This window comes from Cervus elaphus, chromosome 27 (genome assembly GCF_910594005.1).
Source record: "Cervus elaphus chromosome 27, mCerEla1.1, whole genome shotgun sequence".
Taxonomy (NCBI): domain Eukaryota; kingdom Metazoa; phylum Chordata; class Mammalia; order Artiodactyla; family Cervidae; genus Cervus; species Cervus elaphus.
In genome coordinates, this window is record NC_057841.1 from 12,208,532 (window position 1) to 12,233,469 (window position 24,938).

At 40.2% G+C, this 24,938-nt stretch overlaps 2 protein-coding genes across 4 annotated transcripts in view; one reads left to right on the forward strand and one right to left on the reverse strand.

Moving 5' to 3' along the window:
* The window catches only part of CD226 (CD226 molecule), a 102,107-nt gene that overhangs the window by 73,365 nt on the left and 3,804 nt on the right, over nt 1-24,938 (forward strand). The window contains exons 7-8 of one of the 3 annotated variants that reach the window (XR_006338115.1): nt 711-1,473; nt 14,139-14,181. Coding sequence is in view for 1 of the 3 variants with exons in the window: in XM_043888766.1 (XP_043744701.1) it covers nt 711-824 (114 nt within the window). In the remaining 2 variants the exon portion in view is untranslated. Of the gene's footprint in view, nt 1-710; nt 5,095-14,138; nt 14,182-24,938 lie in introns of those variants that run through there. The other 2 variants (XR_006338114.1, XM_043888766.1) reach the window with 2 other exon arrangements.
* Nucleotides 16,253-24,938, reverse strand: part of DOK6 (docking protein 6) — a 393,486-nt gene continuing 384,800 nt past the window's right edge. The window contains exon 8 of the mRNA XM_043888767.1: nt 16,253-24,021. Within this exon, the coding sequence (XP_043744702.1) occupies nt 23,882-24,021 (140 nt within the window). The 3' untranslated portion in view covers nt 16,253-23,881. The remainder of the gene's footprint in view (nt 24,022-24,938) is intronic.

Genomic DNA, 24,938 nt, shown 5'->3' on the forward strand with positions numbered 1-24,938 from the left:
TGAGCTTTCCTTTTACTTTCTCCATGCAAACACCAACACCACTCTAAATTTTCAAGCTGCTCACTACTCACCAGAAGGCCTCTCTCTCCCCCTCCCCCTGTTCCCCCACTTCTGTCCCCTGCTCTCTCTCCCCGCTCTCACTCACGCATCTGTATCTTCTGTCACAACATACATACATGTGGTCAAAGTGACTTGATTAGCTAGAGAAGATTAATGATTGTAAAACATCATCTTGAAAGTGAATGTCCTCTTGCTTTTGTGATTTTTAAGTTGTGTTCAGTCGCTTATTCCTAAGCCAGGACATGGTGTACTTTAAAAACATTTCTTTAGTAATTCATCGATTCAACAAAAATTAATGGTTATCCACTATGGGAAAATACTATACTAGACCTTCCATATAAAAATGCGAATTATTGTTCTCTTTGAAATAGGGTAACATCAGGAAAGAGAATTTTACTTCTAAAGAGGTAATTTATATCCCTCTATATCAAATGATAATCAAGACTAGTCTCTGTTGTATGTCAGAGTCGTGAGATCAAGAATGATTTCTCACAGAAAGTCCGTGCAATGAAGAGAATGTTTTATGAAATTAATTGTAATAGAAATTTGACCTATATTATGGTTGAATTGAGGGGAAATTTGTTTTGAGTGTCTTGATTAAGTGCTGAAATGCAGTGAATTATTAACATCCTCTGTGTTTATCTTTCTAGGCAGCCAACAACTATAGGAATACCTTCCCTGCCAATCCACCGTCAGATGGTGCAGGAGAGGACATTTATGTCAACCACCCAACCTTCTCTCGTGTACCCAGGGCTAGAGTCTAAGCCCATCATAGGAGAATGTAGATGATAACTATTATGTACATGGATCGTCGTACAATTTCTTCCCACTATTTAATGTCTACCTTGGATATTGATTGATCAAATTTATTTCATTTGACAAGAAAAATACTGCCTAACCATGGAGAGCATTCTTAACAGATATGTTTTAGAAAACCTGACTCTAATTAGCTTATACATTAAAGGAAACATTGAATCATATAATGGGACAATCCAGGGAAGATCAAGCTTCAAGGAAGGGTTATTTGCCAGGGCTTAAAGATTATGTCCAGAATTAAGAATGGACAAAAGACAGTTTCTGGATCCCCTTTCACAGCATTGGATCTACTTCCCTTGATGTTAGCCTCACTCTCCTTCAGGCTTTCCGCTTGTGTTTCCAAGATGACTGCCGACAACTCTCAGCAAGTCATAATCCTTGCTTCTGCCTGGTAGAGAGCAAGCACATTCGATGACTTGTCCATCGTTAAGCAGTCATCATGGCCAGAAAGGAAATCAACCCTGAATATTCATTGGAAGGACTGATGCTGAAGCTGAAGCTCCGGTACTTTGGGCACCTGATGGGAAGAGCTGACTCACTGGAAAAGACCCTGATGCTGGGAAAGATTGAGGGCAAAAGGCAAGGAGGGCAACAGAGGTTAAGATGGTTAGATACTATCACTGACCCAGCAGACATGAATTTGAGCAAGCTCCAGGAGACAGTTGAGGACAGAGGAGCCTAGCGTGCTGTAGTCCGTGGGGTCACAAACAGTCGGACATGACTTCTTGACTGAACAACCATAGCAGCGGCATGGCCACAAAGGATGACCGGGCTGAGTCAGTTTAGGGCTCGCCTCTAGAGCTGTGCTGTAGCGGCCCCAAGTCCATTCCTGGGAAGGAGAGGGGAGGAGGCTGAGGGTGTAAGGAAGGAGGAAATGGGATCAAAGAGCAGGAAGGTACAGAGAAACTCCTTTTGCTTCAAAGTTTTGACCAGGTACACAGTTTGGCCTCATGATATGACTCACAGAGCAATTAGACCATGCCTGTCATTGTCCAAATTCTAGATGGAAGCAACAATGAAAAGTATTTGTGAAACTCAGTAACAGTCATGGTCACCTTGAAACCACAGTGATTTGGTAATGACCAAATACAGTGGTCATTCCTATCTCATGTCCTCATTACTCATCTTTAAAAGACCCTCATTTCTAAAAGATTCATCTCAAAGATTCATTTAGGTTTCAAAGTTGGAGACTTGGCATGATAATCTGAAATGAACCCAAAGCAAATTCTCACATTGTCTAGACAGATTCTTAAGCTGTAATTTACAGTTTTAGCAAGACAGTGGATATGTTGTGGTTTTATCTTTAAATACCATGCACACCAAATAGTGCAATTATTCTGTGAATTATGGAAACTGTGAGTGCCCCTGTTTCAGAAGGGAAAGAATGAAAATGACCACTCCCACTTGTAGTATGTATGTGCAATGAGAGTTAGCTGTCGTTTTCGTTTGCTTATAGATACTTATATCTGGATTCAAGAAGTGTTTCCACATTTGTAACAATGTGGGCAGGCAGTTTTACAAGAAAACCATCTACTGTTTTGTTAACTAGATCAGATCTATGAAAGTGTCTGACTCTATCTGTTTGCATGGTGAAGCAAACTTGGCATCCTTTAAAAGATAAATGACTTCTTCTTCCTAAAAGTTAATCAAAATATTACTTTCTGGGAGAGTCTGGTAACCAGTCCTCAATGACTGAATGACATAGGTGAGAAGTAAAAAATTTCTACCATGGCAACATGATTTCAGGGAGGATTTTTATGTAATCCACTTAATGTGTGGTTTATGGAAACCACAATATTTGAAATTTGTCTCTTTTTCCATGGATGTTTTAAACTTTTTAAAAAACAAAACAGTTATGAGGATTATTTACACTGTCCCTTCTTTTCTAAATTCTTCATCTCCAGGGTCCAGAATTTTTAGGGACTTGGAACCTTCTTAAGTCCTGCTGAAATTTCTCCAACCTCCTCTGTAGATCCTGCTACACTGTCAGCTCTAATGCCATTGAAACTCTGTTCATTCATTTTCTTTGGACATCTTTACTTAACAAAGCACTTTCATTGTAGTCTCTTTAATATTATACCTAACTTGCTAGAATTGTCAACTGTACCTAATATATTAGGGTTGACAATTATGCCTACTGTATATGTATACAATATATGGTATCCATAGTAGGTATATGATATATATAGTATGTGTGTATATATATGTACACACACTAGCGCACACACATATATATATATATATTTCCCTAACCTATTGTACCTCTATTCCAGTTGTTACTAAGGAAACAGGTCCACAGCATGAAAGGTCAGAATTGAATTAAATTATGTGTTAAATCTTTTCTGCAAGGTGCTATTTAGGAAACAAATGCTTCCTAAGGTTCTTTTTTCCATACATAATTTTTATTGGTACTATGTTAAATAAAATCTGTGTTTTCTTTGAATGCCATTTTTTTAGTATCTGCATTAAAGTAATCAATTACAGGGAGTTGCTGTGTGGTGACAGGTAGGTAAGTTTGTTAAATGCCATCATAGAGTACACAGTTTTGTCAGGGGAAGAAGACATCTTATTAGCCTACAATGATTAGGTATTGATTATATTATCATCAGAGAGATCTTGAACATTATTTAAAAGCCTTTATGCACACTGGGAAAATAGAATAGGAATTTCATTAACTTGAAATCATGCTTATAAATGGGAGGCAGGTGGATGAGGTTATAATTTGTAGCTAGTAAATATTCATACTTATAGAATTTTTAAGTAATTAAGTTTATTACTAAAATATACATATAATTTAAAATATATTATCCATTTATGCAGAATGAAATAAAAATAACTTTTATTGTAAACAACCAAATTATGTTTGTTTATCTAAAACTGTATTAAATAAAAAGTCCAGCTGCATTGCAGTAATTTTCTAATTTGGTAGAGTCCACATTGAGATTAGAAGTCACTGTAATCAAAGTGCTTCTCCTTGATTTTTAATAATATGCTGTGTTTTGTACCACGTGTATGAATTTCAGCAAGATTGAAGGTATTGTAGAATATAGATGCTTATAAAGTATGGGTGGAGGTGCTAAATTGCGAGTACAAAGTTAAGCTTTTTTCCACAATAATGATAAGAAAATGTCTTTGAAAAAATATAAAACAATATAAACACATTTTACCATTGTTTTATTATCATTAGTTAAGTCATCGTTAGAATGTCTAGAAAGTATTGACCTTCACATTTAGGCTTTTTGCAAAAATTAGTATACTTTTCCACTGATCTGTCACTGGATTATTCTAAATCGAGTCTCTAAGCTCTTATGCATTTTTCTTTTGCTAGTCATCCAATAGGTGGAACTGTACCTTCTAGAATTAACTGTAATGCTTTCTAAAATTATTTTTTACAAATCTTCAAGGTTGGTTTACGTATTTTACTGTCCCAGGTTTAAAGCACTAACTATGTTGTAAGAAAAGATCTGATTTGTGGGTATGGGTAATAAATGTCTAAAATAATCCCCATTTATTGTCTGTTTTCCCTGCTGGAATGATGTTATGTAGTCACGCTCTTTAAAACATTTTTTTTTCCAGTTTTATGTGTAATCTTAGACTCAGGTTTTGTAGGACATGCAAATGTTTACCTTGATATACTATATTCTGTTGTTTGAATGAATAAAATGTAGAGTTCCACTATCATTAGTTTCACTTATCAGAGAATATTAGGGGAAAATTCCTGATAATATTAACATGAAGGTTAAATGCAGAAAAAAAATCAAATGAGTGACACTTTGTAGCTTCTATCTCAACGCCTCATTTAATGTGTTTAGTAAGCGCATATAGTTCAAAGAGTTGCAGTGTGCTGTACAAAGGTCATTCTGACAAAAAAAAAAAAAAACCCAAACAAAAAACCTGTCCTTCCGGTTTTACGTCTGTTGAGACAAAAGATTTCACTTCTGATGATTTTATTTTCTGCTTTTAGAGGGGTTTGTTTGGCTGCCCCCGGTGTTGGTTGCATCCTGCGGGGTCTTAGTTCCCTGACCAGGGACTGAACCCAGACGCCCTGCACCGGGGGCATGGAGTCATCGCCACTGGGCCACCAGGGAAGCCCCTCTGCTTTTCTGAGTCATGTACATGTAGCACTACCAGATGCTTTTCCATTTTAGACAGTCTTTGTTGATTTCGATATCGTCTTTTCTGCAAACTCACCACACACACACACACACCTTTGTCATATATCCATCCTTCCAAAATATTTACATTAAAGTTTTGATTATTTCAATTTTTGGTGTTTATTTTTTAATGATCTTGCCAATGCTCTTCTTGGTTGAATACCATGGTAAAAATGATTGTTCATTCTCTCCAGAGTTAATATCTTTTTTTCTGTCTATCATTAACAATTGTCTCTTTTCCTAGTTTACTGTTTTGGTATTTACTATAACTTTACCTCAGATTCTTCACCAGTGGTCTAAAGGCTCTCTCCAGATCCTCTGAGACACAGTGGATATTTAGACAATCTCACCTTCCTAGACCAGAACCTTGACCTGGGCTGATAAGCAGTGGTTATAAGCACAAGCTATGACTGCATAACTGTCATCCCAACGTCTCTCTCCACCCAGAAAAATAGTGGAGAGAGGACCATGCAAGCTGGTATTGATTCTAAAAAATTTCCCAGTATAAAAGGATACGAGGTGGCAGATTACAGAGTCTTAATCAGTGCCCAGAACATGGCACGATAAGAAGCCTGTTATGTTTGGGTTTGTGTCTGTAAAAGTTGAGGGTGTTGGTTTTAAGCATTAGAAGCAGATGCTGACTGTGTTATAGGAAAAAAAAAAAAAAAACCCACAAAAACCAGTTAATTTATGTGAGTGAAAAGGGTGACTCATAGCAGTTCCAGGATGTTGATGGAATTAGTTTGGAAAACGGAAAATAAGTGACAACTCCAGGGGTCCGCAAGCAGGAAACCACTTTGAGCTTTGATAACTTTCTTTACTCACTCTTCAAAATTTGATCTCAACTGATTCTGTATTTTTTTGCAAATTCAGTCTTAAGATGATCTCCTTCTTATTAATCATTTATTCATAACAGCATTTACTCCAGATATTCAAAAATGCTTATAGTGAATAAGACCCTTATCCTTTAAGGGCTTCCCTGCTAGCTCAGTTGGTATAGAATCTGCCTCCAAGGCAGGAGACCCCAGTTCGATTCCTGGGTCTGGAAGATCTGCTGGAGAAGGGTTAGGCTACACACTCCAGTATTCTTGGGCTTCCATTGTGGTTCAGCTGGTAAAGAATCTGCCTGCAATGCTGGAGACCTGGGTTTGATCCCTGGGTTGGCAGGATCCCCTGGAGAAGGGAAAGGCTACCTATTCTAATATTCTGGCCTACAGAATTCCATGGACTGTATTTTTTAATGAATAAGACCATTACCCTTTAATCTCATGACTGCATAAGACTGAACTCTCCAATTTACTCTCAATATTATTAAAATTTCTTGCTACAGTTTTTGATGTGGCTTCAGTTGAGCTAATTTATCTCACTTTTAAATTTTATCATTTCTAATGAAGATCTTCAGAAGCAAATTTGAATTTTTTTAGTTCACATGGTAAAAGGACAAAGAGATACAATGGCTCAGTAGTTTGCAGAGACATACAAACTTCTAGCCTTTTTATAATCTTGGATGTCTGTTTGATCATCATTTCAATGGCTAATGAATAGCAAGCTATTATAAATTTGGTTTATTGACAAAAATATCATTATATTCTTTTGCTGTGCACTGTCATTCTCAAAGCACTTTCTTATGTTATTCCATTTAATTTTTAAACAACTCTAAGATGTAGGCAAGATAAATATTATTATCCCAATTGACAATTGAGGCAAAAAAATCCGGAGACACTGTGTGCGCAATTGTGTTTCGTCAGTTGGTTTAACAGAGGAACTCTTACATCCCAGAATCTCCTGTTTTAATGTGGTTATGGGTTAGGATTGGCCAAAATAAAGCTTTCATGAGATGTGGGCCACTGGGTATTGCTCTCTGTAGGTCATTTTGGACAATGTTGATAAACAACTGGAGAAGGTCTAGCAAGTTCTAGCTTGTCTTTGCCCCCTCTATTGTATGTCTTATTTTTCTTATCTTTTCAAAGAATCAAATTTTGGTTCCATTGATTTTTTTTCTATTATTTTCAATTGCATTGATTTCTGCTCTGTTTTAAAAATTATTTTCTTTATTCTGCTTGCTTTAAGTTTGTTTTGTTCTTTTTTCTCTGGTTACCTAAGGTGTAAGCTTAAGTTATTGATTTTAGATTCTTCTTCCTTTTCAGTCTTGACGTGTGTGTGTGTGTGTGTGTGTGTGTGTGAGTTGCTCAGTCATGTCTGATTCTTTGCAACGCCATGGACCACAGCCCACCAGGCTCCCCATCTATTGGATTCTCCAGGCAAGAACACTGGAGTGACTTGCTATTCCATTCTCCATCAGTCTTGGCGTATAATGCTATAAATTTCACTGCATCCCCCAAATTCTGTGTGTTAGTCACTCAGTCCTGTCTGACACTTTGAGACCCCATGAACTGTAGCCCGCTTGGCTCCATGCAATTCTCCAGGCAAGAACACTGGAGTGGGCAGCCATTCCCTTCTCCAGGGAATCTTATCGACCCAGAGATCGAACCTAGGTCCTCTACATTGCAGGCAGATTCTTTAACGGCTGAGCCACTCCAGTGAGCTGTAGTTTTATTTTTATCAAATTAAAACATTTTGGATTTCTCTTGAGGCTTCTTGGGTTATTCAAAAATGTGTTTTTAAAATCTCTCTATATTTTTGGATTTCTCTGCTATATTTCTCTTATGGAACTCTAATTTAATTTTATTGTAGCCTGAACACATTATTTGTATGATTTCTCTTCTTTTAGATTTATTAAGGTGTGTTTTATGGTCCAGAATATGGCCTACCATGGGGAATATTTCATGTGAGCTTGAGAAGAATGTACATTCTGCTGTTGGATGTAAAGTCCTATAAGTGATCAGTAGATCAAACTGACTGATAGTGCTGTTCGGGTCACCACACTCTTTCTGACTTTCTCCCCGTTTGATGGATCACATGCGGATAGAGGCAGGTTGCAGTCTCCAACCACAGCTATGGATTCGTCTATGTCACCTCCCATAGGCAAATTTATAAACCTCACACAGACATCTTATCAGCTTTTGCCTCATGGGTTTTGATATTTTGTTATTAGGAACATATTTTTTCGGGATTGTCAATTTTTTGTTGTTGGAGAATTGACAGCCTTATCACTCATGATGTGCTTTTTATCCCTGATAACACTCCTTTTCTGAAGTCTGCCTTGCCTGAAGTCTAATAGTTGCTCTGGCTTTCCTTTGAATAGTGGCAGCATGCCCTGAGCACCTCCAGCTGTGGACTGAACCATGGCAGACGCCCCCAGGAGCCCCCGCAGTGGCCTGGATGCTACGCTCTGGAAGTATCCTCACTGTCTGTCCACGCATGTGTGGACATGTCCCCCCTTGGCTGTGCTCATTCCTGCCCCGACTCGTCCTTTGGCCCAGAGCCTGGTCCCCGCAGCTGGCTGTGCCTTGGAGGTGAGACTTCAGGGCTCCGTGATTCTGACCAAGGGGTGGGCAGCCTTGGCATTGATGGGGGCTTGAAAGATGCATGAAAGATGGCACGAACCAGCTCCCATACTGACAAGTCTAGAATGAGGGCCTCCGGCAAATGGGGAGGGGGGCCTGGTGCTTCTCATCCAAGGGCTCTCATTCTCACCCCACCCCTCACCCCGCCCAGGAGCTCCTAGGATCAGGAGACATGGGGCTCCGTCTGGGATGAATGTTCCTGGCACTGACTTGGGCCTTTTCTGGGCCCCACTTCGCTGCCCTGACCCTCTGCACATCCCAGCTTGTTCTCAACCTGAGCGTCTACCTGGACCTGCCTTTTACTCCCCACCAATACACAACCGTGGTCCCAAAGTGCGCCCTCCTTCCCTTCCTGGGGGGCTTCACAAAGAAGCAAAAGGACGAAAATGTACTGAGCACTCCTAGGTGCTCCTCAGAGATTGCCCCTCCCACAGCGCTGTTGTCTGCAGTCAGCTGTGCTTACACCGGACCCCTGCTGGTGCTGGTAACTGGTGGGGAAGGGGGTTTCTCCCACCGTAAGAGTAAGTCTCCATCTTTCAGTCAGCCTGTGACCTTGTAAGGTTCACAGCTGTCTCCCCAGTGGACTCTCTTGCCCACTCCCCCAGGCCCTGGCTGCAGTTTCCAATCTATTTCCATGATGGCCTGGCACCTGCTGACTAGGTTATTATGATTATGATCTTTCTTTCCCTCCCTTAGGTGAGACGGGAAGACTGCAGGAGCTGGGAGTAGGCTTGAGAATTGGGCTCTGATTGTGTCCTTTCCTCTGGAGTGTTGTTGTTTAGTCGTTAAATCATGTCCGACCCTTTGCAACCCCATGGACTGCAGCATTCCAGGCTTCCCTGTCCTCGACTCTCTCCCAGAGTTTCCTCAAATTCATGTCCACTGAGGTGGTGATAACACCTAACCATCTCATCCTGAGTTGCCCTCTTCTCCCTCTGCCTTCAGTCTTTCCCAGCATCAGGGTCTTTTCTAATGAATCAGCTCTTCGCATCAGGCGGTCAGAGTGTTGGAGCTTTAGCTTTGGCATCTTTCCTTCCAGGGAATATTCCTTTGGAGTGTAGGTCTTTGTCACAGAGAAGGCTCTCAGCGTATTTCACAGTTTGATCCTGTTCGTTCCTGGCTAGATCTGTGAGGGGGTCTTGGATCCTCTTGGTGAGAGTTTGGCGGCTTTCGGGTCCCTCTCAGACTGTGGTCCCCATGAGTTTCTCACATTCATAATAGTCCACAGCTGTATCCAGCAGTTCGTCCAGCTGACTGTTTAGGTGTCCCTGTTAGTTTTCCCCCACAGCACTCTGTGTGAGGCGATGCTGCTTGCTGTAGGTCTCTGGATGTGTCTCTCTCTGCAGACTTTGGGGTGGAGGTTTGCCTTGGAACCTTAGTTTTCTGATAGGTTCAAGAAAAGAGATTTTAGTTTGTTCAGCTTTTTCTTATTGTTGTCTTGGCCACTGCCAAGTGCTTTCTATGTTGGCATTAAAGCCAGAGTCCTTCCCCGAGTGCTTTTAATACGTGTTTCCTGCTGTCTTGGTTTCTGACCTGTTTTTTCGTCCTGATCTTGTGATGCTTTAGTAGAGTGGTCTGACACTAGACTCCCACGCCTCTGACTCTCTCTGTTCCATACTGATTTCTGGCTTCCTTTCATAAGCTACAAATCTAGCTGACAAAATATTTATGGTATATTAAAATTGAACACAAATAAAACATAGAATATAATTGGAAGGTTTGTGTGGATCATATGGTCATACTCAAGTTTCCCTGGCCATTCAGATCAACATCAGGCCTTCTACATTTTCAGTCCAAAAAGAATCAAAAGGGGAGGGAGGTTCAAGAGGGATGGGACGTATGTATACCTGTTGCTGATTCATGTTGATGTATGGCAGAAACCAACACAATATTGTTAAGCAATTATCCTCCAATTAAAGATAAATTAAAAAGAAGCAAAGGTAGTAAAGAGACATTCCATCTCAAGCCACAAGAAGACAGTAACGTGTCAAGTCTACCAGTCAGCAAAAACTAGGTCAGAGGCACTGTCAGTAACACCCACCCAGAGAACACAGTCTGTCTGATGCACCAGACTTCATGATTTTTTTTTTTTTTGGATTCTACTAAAATGAATGAAATGTGAGTCAGGAAAGTGTTTCCCTGGTTACCTGTATTAAGTATTAATTTATTTTAAAGATTAGCTGCACAAACGGTAAATGAGAGTCAGAAGAATGCCTGGCTAAGAGGAAATGAGGCAGTCACAGCGTGATCAGGGTGTATCTGTGAACATTAGGTTTCTGTGGAAGAAACACACAATGGAAAGCGAGGCAAACAAAACAGAATGGCAACCTGAGAAAGTCCATACATCCGGAGTTTCCCAGTCCTAGTTAGTTATATGCTTTTATAAATGGGTGAAAGAGTGACTTTAACATGAACAATAGACCCAAGTCACAATTGCCTTATAGCTTCTTTACTCCATAGGGCCATAAACCAAAACACTGCAAAGATTTTCTCGATAGATCGTTGAACACTTTCTTCTAAAATGTTACCCTCTTTCTCTTTACATGTTAAGGGGGCGGTACTGAAGTTGAACATTTCTACTAAGTTAGACTGAAAAACAGACAACCACTACTGCCCAAGCCCGGTTACCATCACTCCCTGGTCAGGGAACAATGTTAATAATGACCACCGGCGGTTCCTGTAAGAATCACATGCGTTCAAGCTTCAGGAAGAGACGGTGTCTAGACAGGAAATAAAAAAGACAAAGATGATGTCTTTTACTCAAGAGTCATCAGCAATGACCTGAATTATTTGAGAGCTCACAGTGTTCTGACTCATTCAAAATAATGCTCCCAACCCATAAGCCCAACTTAAACACTCAGTTAAATATAGCATATAAATGTTATTGCTTAAAATATCACACATCGTAATATAAAGTCTCTTTGGGGCTACAGTGCCTCCTGGATAAATATACATCTTACGTCTATATTGAAGAGCTGGGAAGGACAAATGTAGCACAAAGGATGGAACTTCTACATTTTGTTCACGTATGTAGTGAAAAGTTTGTACTATAGGCAATGTTGATTTTACCTGAGATATCAAATGTCACCCCAAGTAAGTCTAAGTTGTGCACAGTGTTAAAAGTAGCAGTGGACAAGTTTCCTGTATCATACCTAGTCCTACCACTTACTATTTCCAAATTTACGATGATTTATTTTAGTTACATTCCTTAGAACCCTCAATGGTCCATGCAATTTAAAATTTAGAATGCCAGTCGCCTGTCAGTATTCAAGAAGAGGGACCAATGGTGAGGGCGGGGTCCTAGGGTGTCAGCATGGGAAGCTGAGCGGATCCTTTGTAGCATTGTTACTTTAGATTATATCCCTGACAGGTGGCTGTAGTTAGAGGGAGTGAAATGCATTATTTCTGGCTAATGGACCTAATGGGCTTCCCTGAAGACTCAGGAGTAAAGAATTCTCCTGGAATGCATGAGACGCAGGAGACAGCGGTTCCGTCCCTGGGCCGGAAAGATCTCCTGGAGGAGGACTTGGCAACCCACTCCAGTATTCTTGCCGGGAAAATCCCATGGATGGAGGAACCTGGCAGGCTATAGTCCATGGGGTTGCAAAGAGTCAGACATGACTGAAGCAACTGAAACCAATGACCCTAATATTTATCGTTTTGGATATCAAACTCTACTTAGGTCTCTGAAATAAAATCATATTTGTTAAAAAACCATAAACTTCAAAAATAGCAAGGTACTTAAAACAGTTTTGTAATGAATACTGAAACAAGGAAGGATCAAGGGACATTAGCTGAACAACGCTAAACTGAATATGCTACTTCACAACTTGCAATGCATCCATGTCCTTGAATGGTGAGTTCCGTAAAGGAGGAGCCCAGTCTTATTCTCTTCTGAATACCCAGCTCTTAGAAGATTCAATTAATGTTTTTTAAAATTAAATTTTGAGATAGTAGGTTTTTTTTTTTTCTTTTGGTTACAAAGAATAGCAAGGAGAGATAAGAAAGCCTTCCTCAGCCATCAGTGCAAAGAAATAGAGGAAAACAACAGAATGGGAAAGACTAGAGATCTCTTCAAGAAAATTAGAGGTACCAAGGGAACATTTCATGCAAAGATGGGCTCAATAAAGGACAAAAATGCTATGGACCTAACAGAAGCAGAAGATATTAAGAAGAGGTGGCAAGAATACACAGGAGAACGGGACAAAAAAGATCTTCATGACCCAGATAATCACAATGGTGTGATCACTTACCTAGAGCCAGACATCCTGGAATGTGAAGTCAAGTGGGCCTTAGGAAGCATCACTATGAACAAAGCTAGTGGAGGTGATGGGATTCCAGTTGAGCTATTTCAAATCCTGAAAGATGATGCTGTGAAAGTGCTGCACTCAATATATCAGCAAATTTGGAAAACTCAGCAGTGGCCACAGGACTGGAAAAAGTGAGTTTTCATTCCAATCCCAAAGAAAGGCAATGCCAAAGAATGTTCAAACTACTGCACAATTGCACTCATCTCACACGCTAATAAAGTAATGCTCAAAATTCTCCAAGCCAGGCTTCAGCAATACGTGAACCGTGAACTTCCAGATGTTCAAGCTGGTTTTAGAAAAGGCAGAGGAACCAGAGATCAACATTGCCAGCATTGATGATGCTGGATCATCGAAAAAGCAAGAGAGTTCCAGAAAAACATCTACTTCTGCTTTACTGACTATGCCAAAGCCTTTGACTGAGTGGATCACAATAAACTGTGGAAAATTCTGGAAGAGATGGGCATACCAGACCACCTGACCTGCCTCTTGAGAAACCTGTATGCAGGTCAGGAAGCAACAGTTAGAACTGGACATGGGACAACAGACTGGTTCCAAATCGGGAAAGGAGTACGTTAAGGCTCTATATTGTCACCCTGCTTATTTAACTTCTATGCAGAGTACATCATGAGAAACTCTGGACTGGAGGAAGCACAAGCTGGAATCAAAATTGCCGGGAGAAATATCAATAACCTCAGATATGCAGATGACACCACCCTTATGGCAGAAAGCAAAGAAGAACTAAAGAGCCTCTTGATGAAAGTGAAAGAGGAGAGTGAAAAAGTTGGCTTAAAGCACAACAGTCAGAAAACGAAGATCATGGCATCTGGTCCCATCACTTCATGGGAAATAGATGGGGAAACAGTGGAAACAGTGGCTGACTTCATTTTTCTGGGCTCCAAAATCACTGCAGATGGTGATTGCAGCCATGAAATTAAAAGACGCTTACTCCTTGGAAGGCAAGTTATGACCAACCTAGACAGCATATTAAAAAGCAGAGACATTACTTTGCCAATAAAGGTCCATCTAGTCAAGGCTATGGTTTTTCCAGTGGTTATGTGTGGATATGAGAGTTGAACTATAAAGAAAGCTGAGTGCAGAAGAATTGATGCTTTTGAACTGTGGTGTTGGAGAAGATCCTTAAGAGTCCCTTGGACTGCAAGGAGATCCAACCAGTCAATCCTAAAGGAGATTGGTCCTGGGTGTTCACTGGAAGGACTGATGCTGAAGCTGAAACTCCAATACTTTGACCACCTGATGCAAAGAGCTGACTCATTGGAAAGAAGCCTGATCCTGGGAAAGATTGAGGGCAGGAGGAGAAGGGGACGACAGAGGATAAGATGGTTGGATGGCATCATCAACTCAATGAACATGGGTTTGGGTGGACTCTGGGAGTTGGTGATGGACAGGGAGGCCTGGCGTGCTGCAGTTCATGGGGTCACAAAGAGTTGGACATGACTGAGCGACTGAACTGAAGTGACCTTATAATCAAAGCTTGCAAATATTCAGAAGAGTATTAGGTTATGTAGAATAGGTCTCTGTAAAATTCACACAGACATAGAAAGTGATGGAGAGTGCGTATTTGTCTTATGTACATATTTGTATCAGGAGGAATAGGGAATTTTAGAAAAAGTGGTTTAATAAAATTTATCTGACTGAAATAGCAAGAAGTAATTTTGGAGTTATATTAGACTATGCTGCTTAATAATTTCCTGTGTTTTTTTAAAAAAGTGGGTCTGAATATTTAGAGAGAGAGAGAGGGATAGAAATGAAGGAAGAGGAGGAGAGGGAAGAAGGGAGAAGACAGGGGGAGGGTGGGAAAGGAAGGGAGGAGGGGGAAGGGTGGGAAAGGAGGGGGCAGAGGGGGGAGGAGGGAAAGGAAGGGGAGGAGGGAGAGGGTGGGAAAGATGGGGGAGGAGGGAGAGGGTGGGAAAGGAGGGGGAGGAGGGTGGGACAAGAGGGGGAGGAGGGAATGGTGGGGAGGAGGGGGAGGGTGGAGAGGAACAAATGCGGAGAAACAGTTCTGAGAACGGGATTTAGGGAGCCTGATGAGGCTGGTCCCTCTTCCTTTCCCTGCTCCCTTATCTCTAGTCATCTCAGGTTTTCCGTGGAAGCCACAAGCTCTGCCATCAGAGCTCACACCTGGCACTGATGTGTATCGAGTGTTTCAAAGGAGGCGAGAACGAGAGCTGAGAGGGACGGGCTGCCCTGTACTCATGTTCTGTCGGTAGCAAGCATTCAGGAAGTACATAGCCACTGACTGGCCTTAGTGATTATATAAATCAGCAGCCTGGTTTCCTAAAATACCTAGATATTAGGATAATTCATGTTTCCATGAATATTTAGATTATCTAATTCTTGCTCAAACATTGATTTAAAAAATTATTTATGGATATCAAAATTAGGTATTTTGGTCTAATATTTTTCTTGAATACTTGGAAATAAAGATAGCAGTTTTTCCATCTTGGGAGAATTACCAGATTTGTTTTTTTTTGGTACATTTCAAAAATAGCATAGTAATTGCTTTTGGGCTGTACCCTCTGATGTGCATTTATTCAATGTCTTATGTTGGCTCTAAACTTATACAAGCTTTTGTACTTTTCATGCACTTTCCCAAGTAAACATGATTCCCATGATTTTAATAGTGACAGAAAGGGAAAGGAAACTCCATCAAGTTCAGACCAGTTTGTTCTGAAAGCACACAGAAGTCATAGACAGAAGCAGCTGTTTCATTCCGCATTTAGAAAGAATGAGTGTTTGCACCGCCATCACCCTCCTAAGCATTTTCCAGCCTTCTAATGGCTGCACAGAATTGAAAACAATCCTACATTTTTCGTTGCTTTCTTCCAATTCATGACCTTGTCCAGACCTGCTTGGAGCAGGACATTTCAGCACTAGGACTGACCTCGTAGTTCAAGCTTCCCCTCCCATTTTGATTTCTATGATATTATGGAAGCTTCATGTTGTCTCTCTAAAGCCATGACTCTCTAAAAGGAAAAAAATATTCCTAACTCATTTGGTAATAGCGAATAAGAAATGCCTAGCTAATACTTAAATATTAAGTTTGAGAAACAGATTCTGCAAGTCTAAATCCAAGTGACAAAGATTCTGTGTCGTGAGAGAGAAAGTAGTAAAGAAAGCCACTGATGTCCAGCACAGTCATGACCACACACATTTCACTTTGGATGTTCAATCCTTTTCTACCAAATGCTCATTTTCAATAATTTTCTTTATTTATTAGAGGATGGGCATAGTTCTGGAGGAAAGCTGTTTTCTAGTTGTATGACACTGTGAAAGCCACTTAAAAATTCTCGATATGGCTTCACTAGTAAATGTGTTGATTGCCAATGTCATTTTCAACATTAATATTCTATGATTCTGTCAAACCAGAGTCAACCTAATAAAAATTATATTATACCAGAGTTAGGAAAACACTGGAAATGCATAATAAATTCTCAGTAACCTTACATTTAATAAAGGCCTTCTTTTACTTTATTTTGAAAATAGCAAGCCAGTAAGTGAAGGAATAAGTGACATTTTAAAGGTTAGCAGAATATGATTGTCAAAATTCTGTTTAATTACATAGTTATAGCTCATCACACAATAACAAAAATTAAGGAAATCATATACTATTACAGTTCCAACAATATCAAATAACTTGTGAGTAAAAACCATCAATTCAGATGTTCAAAATCTTGATCATGCAAAGTTGTATTCTTGAACTGCTTTTCCTTTTTTACAGTGGGGTGGGGGAAATTTTAATATTGTGTAACTATAACATCTTCCTGGTAGTCATATCTTTTGTAAATTTCTTAAAATTATGAGTAAGATGTTAATAAGTTTTCTCTACTAAGAATTGAGATATAGAAACTATGAATTCAGAAAATGGTAATTCTTGAGCTATGCATTTCATGTATTTTACCAAGGGGAATAATCACACAGACAGATTTTTAAATAATTTAATTTCCTAATTTTATTATTGCCGCATTATAATAATATTTTCTGTTCTGCCAGAAATTCACATTTAGTTTCCAGGGTCAGCTCTTTCTTTGCATTCCCTTTCCAAAGGTGGCCCAATGAGTATTTAAGTACAGATGTCCCCAAACTATTATTTATCTTGGATAAATTGTGATTCAGGATAAAGAATGTCAAATCACATATTTTCCAATAGAAGCAAATTAGCAATGGGTATTTTATTTCTTAACAAGGGCCTAGTGTCCAATTATTTTTACCAAAATGCTCATAAACAGTAAATGGAATCAACGACAAATGACATATGTTTACAGTGTACAGCATAAGACTTCACAAAGTATATATAAATTAATTTAAAAGAGTTTTACAGAAAGCAAACATATAGTACATAATTTAATATAGTTTGAAGATTCCTAGGGATGAGGATTTTACAAGATGGGGTAATTCTGTGTGGACCTAAGAAAAAGATCATTGTAGTGGGACATGGAGAGTATGTAAAAAGTCAAACATGTGTGTGTGTGTGAGAAAGAGGGCGTGTGTGGAGAGAGTAAGAGGTTCTCTGCAGGTCCCAGGAGGTCTCCTGTCATCTGCAGTAAAGATGATACTGACTTTCATGCATTATTTATTATCAAGGGGTAGACTGATTCATTGCTATGCTTTATATACTGCCTGCTATAACTAATATAATTGTCTCATCACTGGAAAGAAATTCTATTTCAGGTTGTCACAAAAAGTTGGACTCCACTTTGCCCCACCCCACCCACTGATACAGCCACATATATTTTTGATAAGAGAAAGCATTGTTCCTTGAATTATGCAATATATATGTAAATCTAAATTTTATTAATCAAATTATTTAGCAACCTATATCAATCATACTTCTAATTCATATTTAATATTAAGATACCCCTGTCATTTTTACTTTTCCTGCCTTTTCAGCTTCTGTCAAATAGTTAATGATACTGAAACACCATAAAAACCCTCTCATGTTTTTTTTGAGAGAAATCCTGCAGTGACTTTTAAAAAAAATTCTTTAAATCATCTCAGTTTTCTTTTTGTCCTGAATTTAGGTTTTAAATGTCAGATTCCTGAAAATAAGCAACTCTTATGAGTCTTATGTGGATCATTTGAGTGTTAAGATAGTAACCAAGTTCCAGCATGAACACAACTACAGAGATAGCATGGAGACCTTGTGCCATTTGACTCACAATTCTGTGTCTACAAAAAGGGTTGCATTTATGTCCTTCAAAACCATCTTAAAATCAGAGTGCAGACTGAAAAAGCTAACTGTGTCAGCTACTAAACCTACCAAAATAACTATTAGAAAATTAAATCCAGTCGTTCTTCTTCAAACCAGAATATGGAATATGGAGTAGCAGGCAGAGAAAACAAAGCAAAATAAAAACTTATTAGATAGAATTAGTAGAAGAAAGTTGGTGTATTTCGATTACAAATGTATTTTTCCTTTCCTTTAAGTGTATACAAGATGTTAAAATCTTCAAGAGAAAATTGTATGAAAATCACAAGTAAAATGTGTTTTTCATATTATTTAATAATTTAATTTATTTGCTTATCTAAAGTTAATTTAAATAATTGCCTACTGAAGTGTGTAAGAAAAAACTTGATATGTAAGGCATTTTAATGTAAAAAAATGCCATTCCCCAAATTTCAGTTGAAAATGGAAGCTTTCTGAGTTCCCAGGAAAAAAAGGTAGCCTGGATATTATTATCTAACAAAGATGTGACAATTGCAATAAATAATGAAACAAAAGTGCTACAGAGTGATAAAGACCCCCAAAACAATAATCATAAATATATATGATGAACTAGTAGGAATACAAAACATCTACTTAATTTTTTTTGTTCAACTATCACGTTAGGATAAGTAAATCTGGATTTCCAACAAAGCACTCAGTGATAATATAAAAGTAATAAAACTTATCCTAATCACTCAAGACCTACAACCAGTCTAATGAATTGTCTCATCAAGCCTTTCTATTGAACTAGTGGTGATGGGTTCAGGAAGAGTTAGAAACATCTGAAAAACAGGGAGAGACACTTACACGTGCAAGGGCCTGTTTACTTACAGGCCACGTGGCATTTCTCAGCTCCCGCCATGTCTGACTGGGAGACGCCATGGAGCCAAGGAAACATTCCTAGATTAGAAGCCTGGAACGAGGCAGAGCTGTTCCTGACCATTTATTTGCCTTTACATTAATTACAATACCAACAGGTTTGGCTTTTCTCCTGAGCAGAGCATAAAGTGGAAATGTTCTACGTGATTGCTTTCAGAGCTGGCTAGCATTCCATCTATCTAGAAAGGGCGTCCAACATCTAATGATACTTCCCCAAGAAGTATCCTGTGTCTCCACTAAGTTGTAATAATTGTAGAAATGTACAACAAAGATTCACATTCTCAGGTAAGAAAGGGAGGATTTGTGATCATTTCAGAGAGCAAAAGTGGGTGACTCTTTCGAATACACTGATAGGGAACACACATATGAGGCTGTTGACCTTTTAATTAGCTCCCAAGCACTGTCACGGCTAATACACCTTTGTGTTGAAACTCAAATGAGGTTGACTGTACAGAGATGATCCTCGTCTTATTGAAGAGATGTTTAACCATGGGTGTTTTGTGATACACATTCTTTTGCGTGCAATAATTTTCACTAAACTGAAGGAAGCATATTTGATACGTGTTGTCTTTCTGTGGTGACTTCAAAACCTGATAAACTGATGTCTTCTTTTGATTGCATACTTAGTGTGAGGTGAAACTAGTAAAGGCCACGTCTGTGACATAGAACTGAGGTCAGAATGTGAAGACAGCAGAGTCCCGGGGTCATGCTGGACACTTCCCTAGAGTCTTTGTAATTTTGTCTGAACTGTTGCTCTCCTGACTCATCCCGCCATCTTTTTCTGCCTGCCTGCAGGGGACACTGCACTCCACACCTCATAGGCTAGAAGTGCATTCATGGCATATCACCTACTATAATTATTAACACAGGTCCAGTGGCAAATTTTTATCTATTTTGAGAAGGCCAAGGTCAGGGGATTGTAAAGTATATTAATGATTGGTAAAGTAATTTGAAATTGCAAGGTATTCAAAATCATCATTGATTTGGAGAAAATGTCTAATTTTCACTTTGAGCAGTTTTCAGTATAATATTTGCTATAAGACACAAAATGTTAGAGGCCTAAGTTCAGCCCCACTGAATGTAGACTGCACATTTATTGTGCTGTGTTGTAAAAATAAAATCTGGACTACAATTTTTTTTACAAGAATATAATTTTCTCAGCTTCTTTTCACTGTAGCATTAGTGGTCCATTTTAGTAAATGGCTAAAATAACCTAGGGAGTAGGGTACTCATGCTTTTTACTGATTTTCTGAGATTCTGGCCAAAGAATGAGGGGCAGACATCAATTTTATATTTTTAATATCTACTATAAAGATACCACATGCAATAAATTGGATTTGTAGAAACTACTAACAGTGCAAAGTTATTTATCTGTCCACTGCTTCTATACTGGACAAAAAGAATAAGTGGTTAATCATTTTATAGGTGATAAATTATTTTCAAAACACAATTGCCCAGTGAAGATAGAGGAAAATTGTACAAGATACAAGGACTAGCACTTTTTCACTACTTGGTGAAAAAGGTGAGGTTTACTTTTAATAAATACATTTCACTTTATTTCACATGCTCTATCAAACAGCCACTTCCCTAACATATAAGTAAATAGGTATTTCTTATTTCATTAAGTTCAAATGACGGTAGTGGCCAAAACCTACTGATTCATAAGTATTTATTGCATAAACAATTTAGTTCTGAGTGCCTAGTATCATTTGATGAATAAGTTAATGAAATGTTCCCCCCCGCCCCCACCAGGATAGAAAACCATTGGGTCACAGTTATTTGTACTTCTCTGCATAAATATAACCTCATGGCCTGGTCATGCGTACAGTGATTAATACTATCAGAAGAAAAAACAGGGACATAAAAAAGTAAATCCCTTCAGATCCCTTTCCATGGAATATGGGTGTCTTCCAGGCTTTCTCTGCGCTCAGAAGAGCCTTTGTGACTTGTGTTGGGTTCCTTGACCATGGGTTTCTTCCAACCCGATGTGGGAATTCTGACCACCTCCATCCACCTGTCTAAATCTAGATGGAAAGCCATCTGAGTTTCAGAAGGAGTCAAAAGATGTTTTTGGTTTGTAAGTGTCACTACCTCACGATGAAAAAGTCACATGTATATTAAAGAAGAAGATAGTTTCTGAAGGGAGAGAAATGCCTGCAAAGTGTAGGGCATCTTCAGTCAAAACCCTACAAGCTCGAGTGATCTGGATACACGCCTGCGACCCCTCTTCTGATTGCTATGGTTTTGGCTTTATGAAGTTCCAGCAGACTGGTTCAGTGACTTTTCATCTTTGGTTTGTGTAGAACATTTATCTGCTTGTCACGTTGATTACAATGAGCATTGCCTTATGCCAAGTATATTAGGTTAATATAAATTGTCCTATCTGTTCATTTAACCATTTTGACTTAGCTACAATTTTAAGTATAGCTAGAGGAGTAGGCTAGAATAAGTCTCCAAAAATTCACCATGAAATCTTTTATAGCATTATTCTTATTGTGATGAGATTGAGTGAATGACACAGGAAGGAAATTTCTCTCTCACTGACTCTTTTTATGACATGATTGTCTGAATGAACTGGCCCAACGTTATGCCTGATCTTTGGGACCCCCCTCAGTTACACTCACTAGTAATGGTCACCAGCAAATGGTGTTCTGGAAACTACTTCCTGCAGGTATCGTGTCTCTCTCCAAACAGACACAAGAGCAGACTCGTCTAATCAGCAGAATCTCCCCCTCCCGCCCCCCTCCCCAGACCTGCTGTCTGTCCTGCTGGCACATTAATAAAGCTGAGACATAAATCAGGACCTCTGAGGGGCTCTCCCCCTGAGTCCCTTGTAGAAACTTGTGGTCTCTAGGCAACAGCTCAACCGAGTGAGCCGCAGGAGGCTTGCTGTGAGCGCGGCACCACTAGGAGCTGGGCTCAAATGGTCTCAGCCAGGAGTCGCTCTGGTGTGTTTCTTTAATGGCATTTCCAATGCAAATACCACGTGCTCAGGTAATTCAGAGGTGTTCAACCCTGGAAGCTGGGACTTCAGGGAAGGCCGTATGAACATCAGCAACCAGTCTCCTGCTCCTCTGCTGTGTCAGCAAAAGTCACAGCGCAGAGTGTTTGAGTAATTTTCTTTTTACCCCTGAAAGCTTAGGATAATTATTTTTCACAGCCACATTAACTCTTATGAGTAGCATCTTGATTGCATTTTCAAACTCATCTGAGAGATGTGGAGAGTATAGGTAGTGGCTATAAGTGTGAAATTTATCAAGGAGGGACTGGATACTGCTTTTTTCTAGTAGTAACTGTCTATAATGAACTGTCAATCTGCATTCAAGCTATGGCCATGGATGAAAGAAAAATCTCATCACAGGTCAGCAAATCAGGTACCCTTTCAATAGACTAACTCTGAAAGCTTAAACAATTATGATATTGAAAAAAAAATCAGGTTTTCATCTTACAAGACCTAGGATCATGGTTCTTTAAATCCACCTTGGAGTGTTGGGAGCTGATCATCTTAGGCATGTGGCATCAGACAATTCAGGCAGAATGATTTTTATTTTTACTTGAGTAAACTCCAAACTAGAAAAAAAAATATCTATGTTGACCTGAATTAGTCAAACTTGCCCAGTTCATGTGGGAATCACCACTTCCTTTTAAACCCTATAGGTCTGTCATTAGTCTCAGGGATGAAAGACCTTGTTGTTGGACACATTTTCTCTTATCATCCCAGCCAACCCATATCCAGTCAAAGGAGAGTAAAACCCAGCCAATTCTGATTATGTAGTAATTACAAGCCCCTGATGGCTCTGAGAACACTTAGGAATGACACCTACCATCCTTCCCATGCTCTTCTTCTCTTGACTGCAAAATGTCTGCGTTCTTCTAAAGTGTATTTTTATCCCTTAATCAGATAGTCATTTAGAGTCCTTCTTTTTCTCCAGGTTAAATGGAAGCTGATTGGGGATCACACCCTATCTTCCCATGTAGCTCAGAGGGGGCCCAAGGGAGAAACATCATCAACAACAAGGGGTACTTAAACAGAAAGACAGGGCCGTGACGTGACGAGCAGGACAGCCAGACTGGTTCCTCCGCTTCCAGACTGGTTCCCCGTTTTCACATTGTCACTTCTGTTTGTCATAGGAGCAGACGTGACTACATAAACACTTTGCTAATAAGAAGCCTTTTTTTTTTCTTTACAGCACTATTTTAAAAATAGTTATTCAACATAACAATCTTAATTTTAATGCACCAAATTACAGTTTTCAACAATTTAAGTGAGCATATCCTGTCACTCTCGGCACACATGGATATATACGTGTTAGATATAGATGGATACAGCAATATCCATATCTGTATTTGTCTACAGACACACACGCACACACACAGCACACACACAGAATAGAGCTACAAGGCCCTGCATAATAGTGTTCTAAATTTCGTGTTCCCTTAATTGTCACTGGGCTTACTTATGTGGAGAGTTGTAGAGCTTACTGGATTTCTCCCTGTTGAAAATCTCCGAGCCACAACAGCTTGTGGCGGGTCACCTTTCTGTCCAAAGACAGACCTCTCATCAGGTGGGAGGACTGAGCCCAGAGTAATGCCAGGGGTAATGCCCTCACCCAGGTCCGGTCCAGTCCAGCTTGGCAACTTCTCACCCTGCCCAGGTTCCTGCTGCTGTCAGACCCAAAGAATTTTATTTAAATGACTGTTCAGACGATTTGGAATCTATTTTTGTAAAACACCGACTCCCCACCCCCCCAACCCCACCCCCATCCCAAGAAACTCAATAAATAAAGGACTTAGCCACAGAATCAAAGAAGCAGAACTCCAGTTTTGAACCTTCTACCGGGACTGGGGACAGACCAGACCCATGTCAATGTTCCCTGCAGTTGGTCCTCCGGGAGGCAGAGGGCGCGCGCCCCGCAGGCAGGCAGGCGGTCCGGACAGACGGTCTCTCTGGTCTCAGCCTCGCCCGGGGTGTCACTGGATGAGGCTGGAGCTGTAGCTGAAGCCGTAGCTGCTGGAGCGCGACAGGGCCGGCTGCGTCTCCTCGCTCTGCTCCGAGGCGTAGCTGGGGAAGGTCTGCGCACGTGCCATCTTCGAGGGCCCGAACCCGTGACCTGGAGGGGCACAGAAGGAGAGATGTACGGGGGCTGGCTCGGAGGGGCGCCGGGCGAGGGGGACAGCGAGCGCCCAGCGGCTGGTTCCTGGGGCGGGGGCTAGGATGTGGTCTTCAGGGCCCAGTGTTGGACCTGAGTGGTGTCTTGTCAGAAATTCTGGATGCCGGAGAACTAGGGAGAACTTTCTAGGGATCTCAGAGTTCAATCTCTGGAACAAAAGCACAAAATCTCCCTCCCCCCACCACCAAAAGCTGCTTTTTTGGTGGAGAACCTGTAAACGCTTTCTTTTCTTTGATGGTCCCTTTTCGGCATACAGGAACGAATGACACACTCCTTAAAACCTTTTTGAGCAGCCAACTTCATTTTATCCTAACCAGTGTCAGTTATCAGGAAGAAATACACAAGGGGATAGCGTTTCAGTACCCCGGGTTTGTGAGTAATGGAACCCACTTCATGATGCGGTTATTAACCCAAATGATAAACCTCCATGGTTATTGCTAACTGCTGCTAAGTCACTTCAGTCATGTCCGACTCTGTGCGACCCCGTCCCTGGGATTCTCCAGGCAAGAACACTGGAGTGGGTTGCCATTTCCTTCTCCAGTGCATGAAAGTGAAAAGTGAAAGTGAAGTCGCTCAGTCATATCTGACTCTTCCAGACCCCATGGACTGCAGCCTACCAGGCTCCTGCGTCCATGGGATTTTCCAGGCAAGAGTACTGGAGTGGGGTGCCATTGCCTTCTCCATGCTTATTAGAATGGTCTAAAAGCTAACTCTTACAGAAAATTTATTTAAAAAAATTCTATCTACGATTTTATAGCACGGATGTACCCCTGCGGTGAGAACTTTGTTTAATGCAAAATCCAAAGGTGATTACTGGAAAACTAGTGGAATGCTAACAACAGCAGGAGAAAGGATGC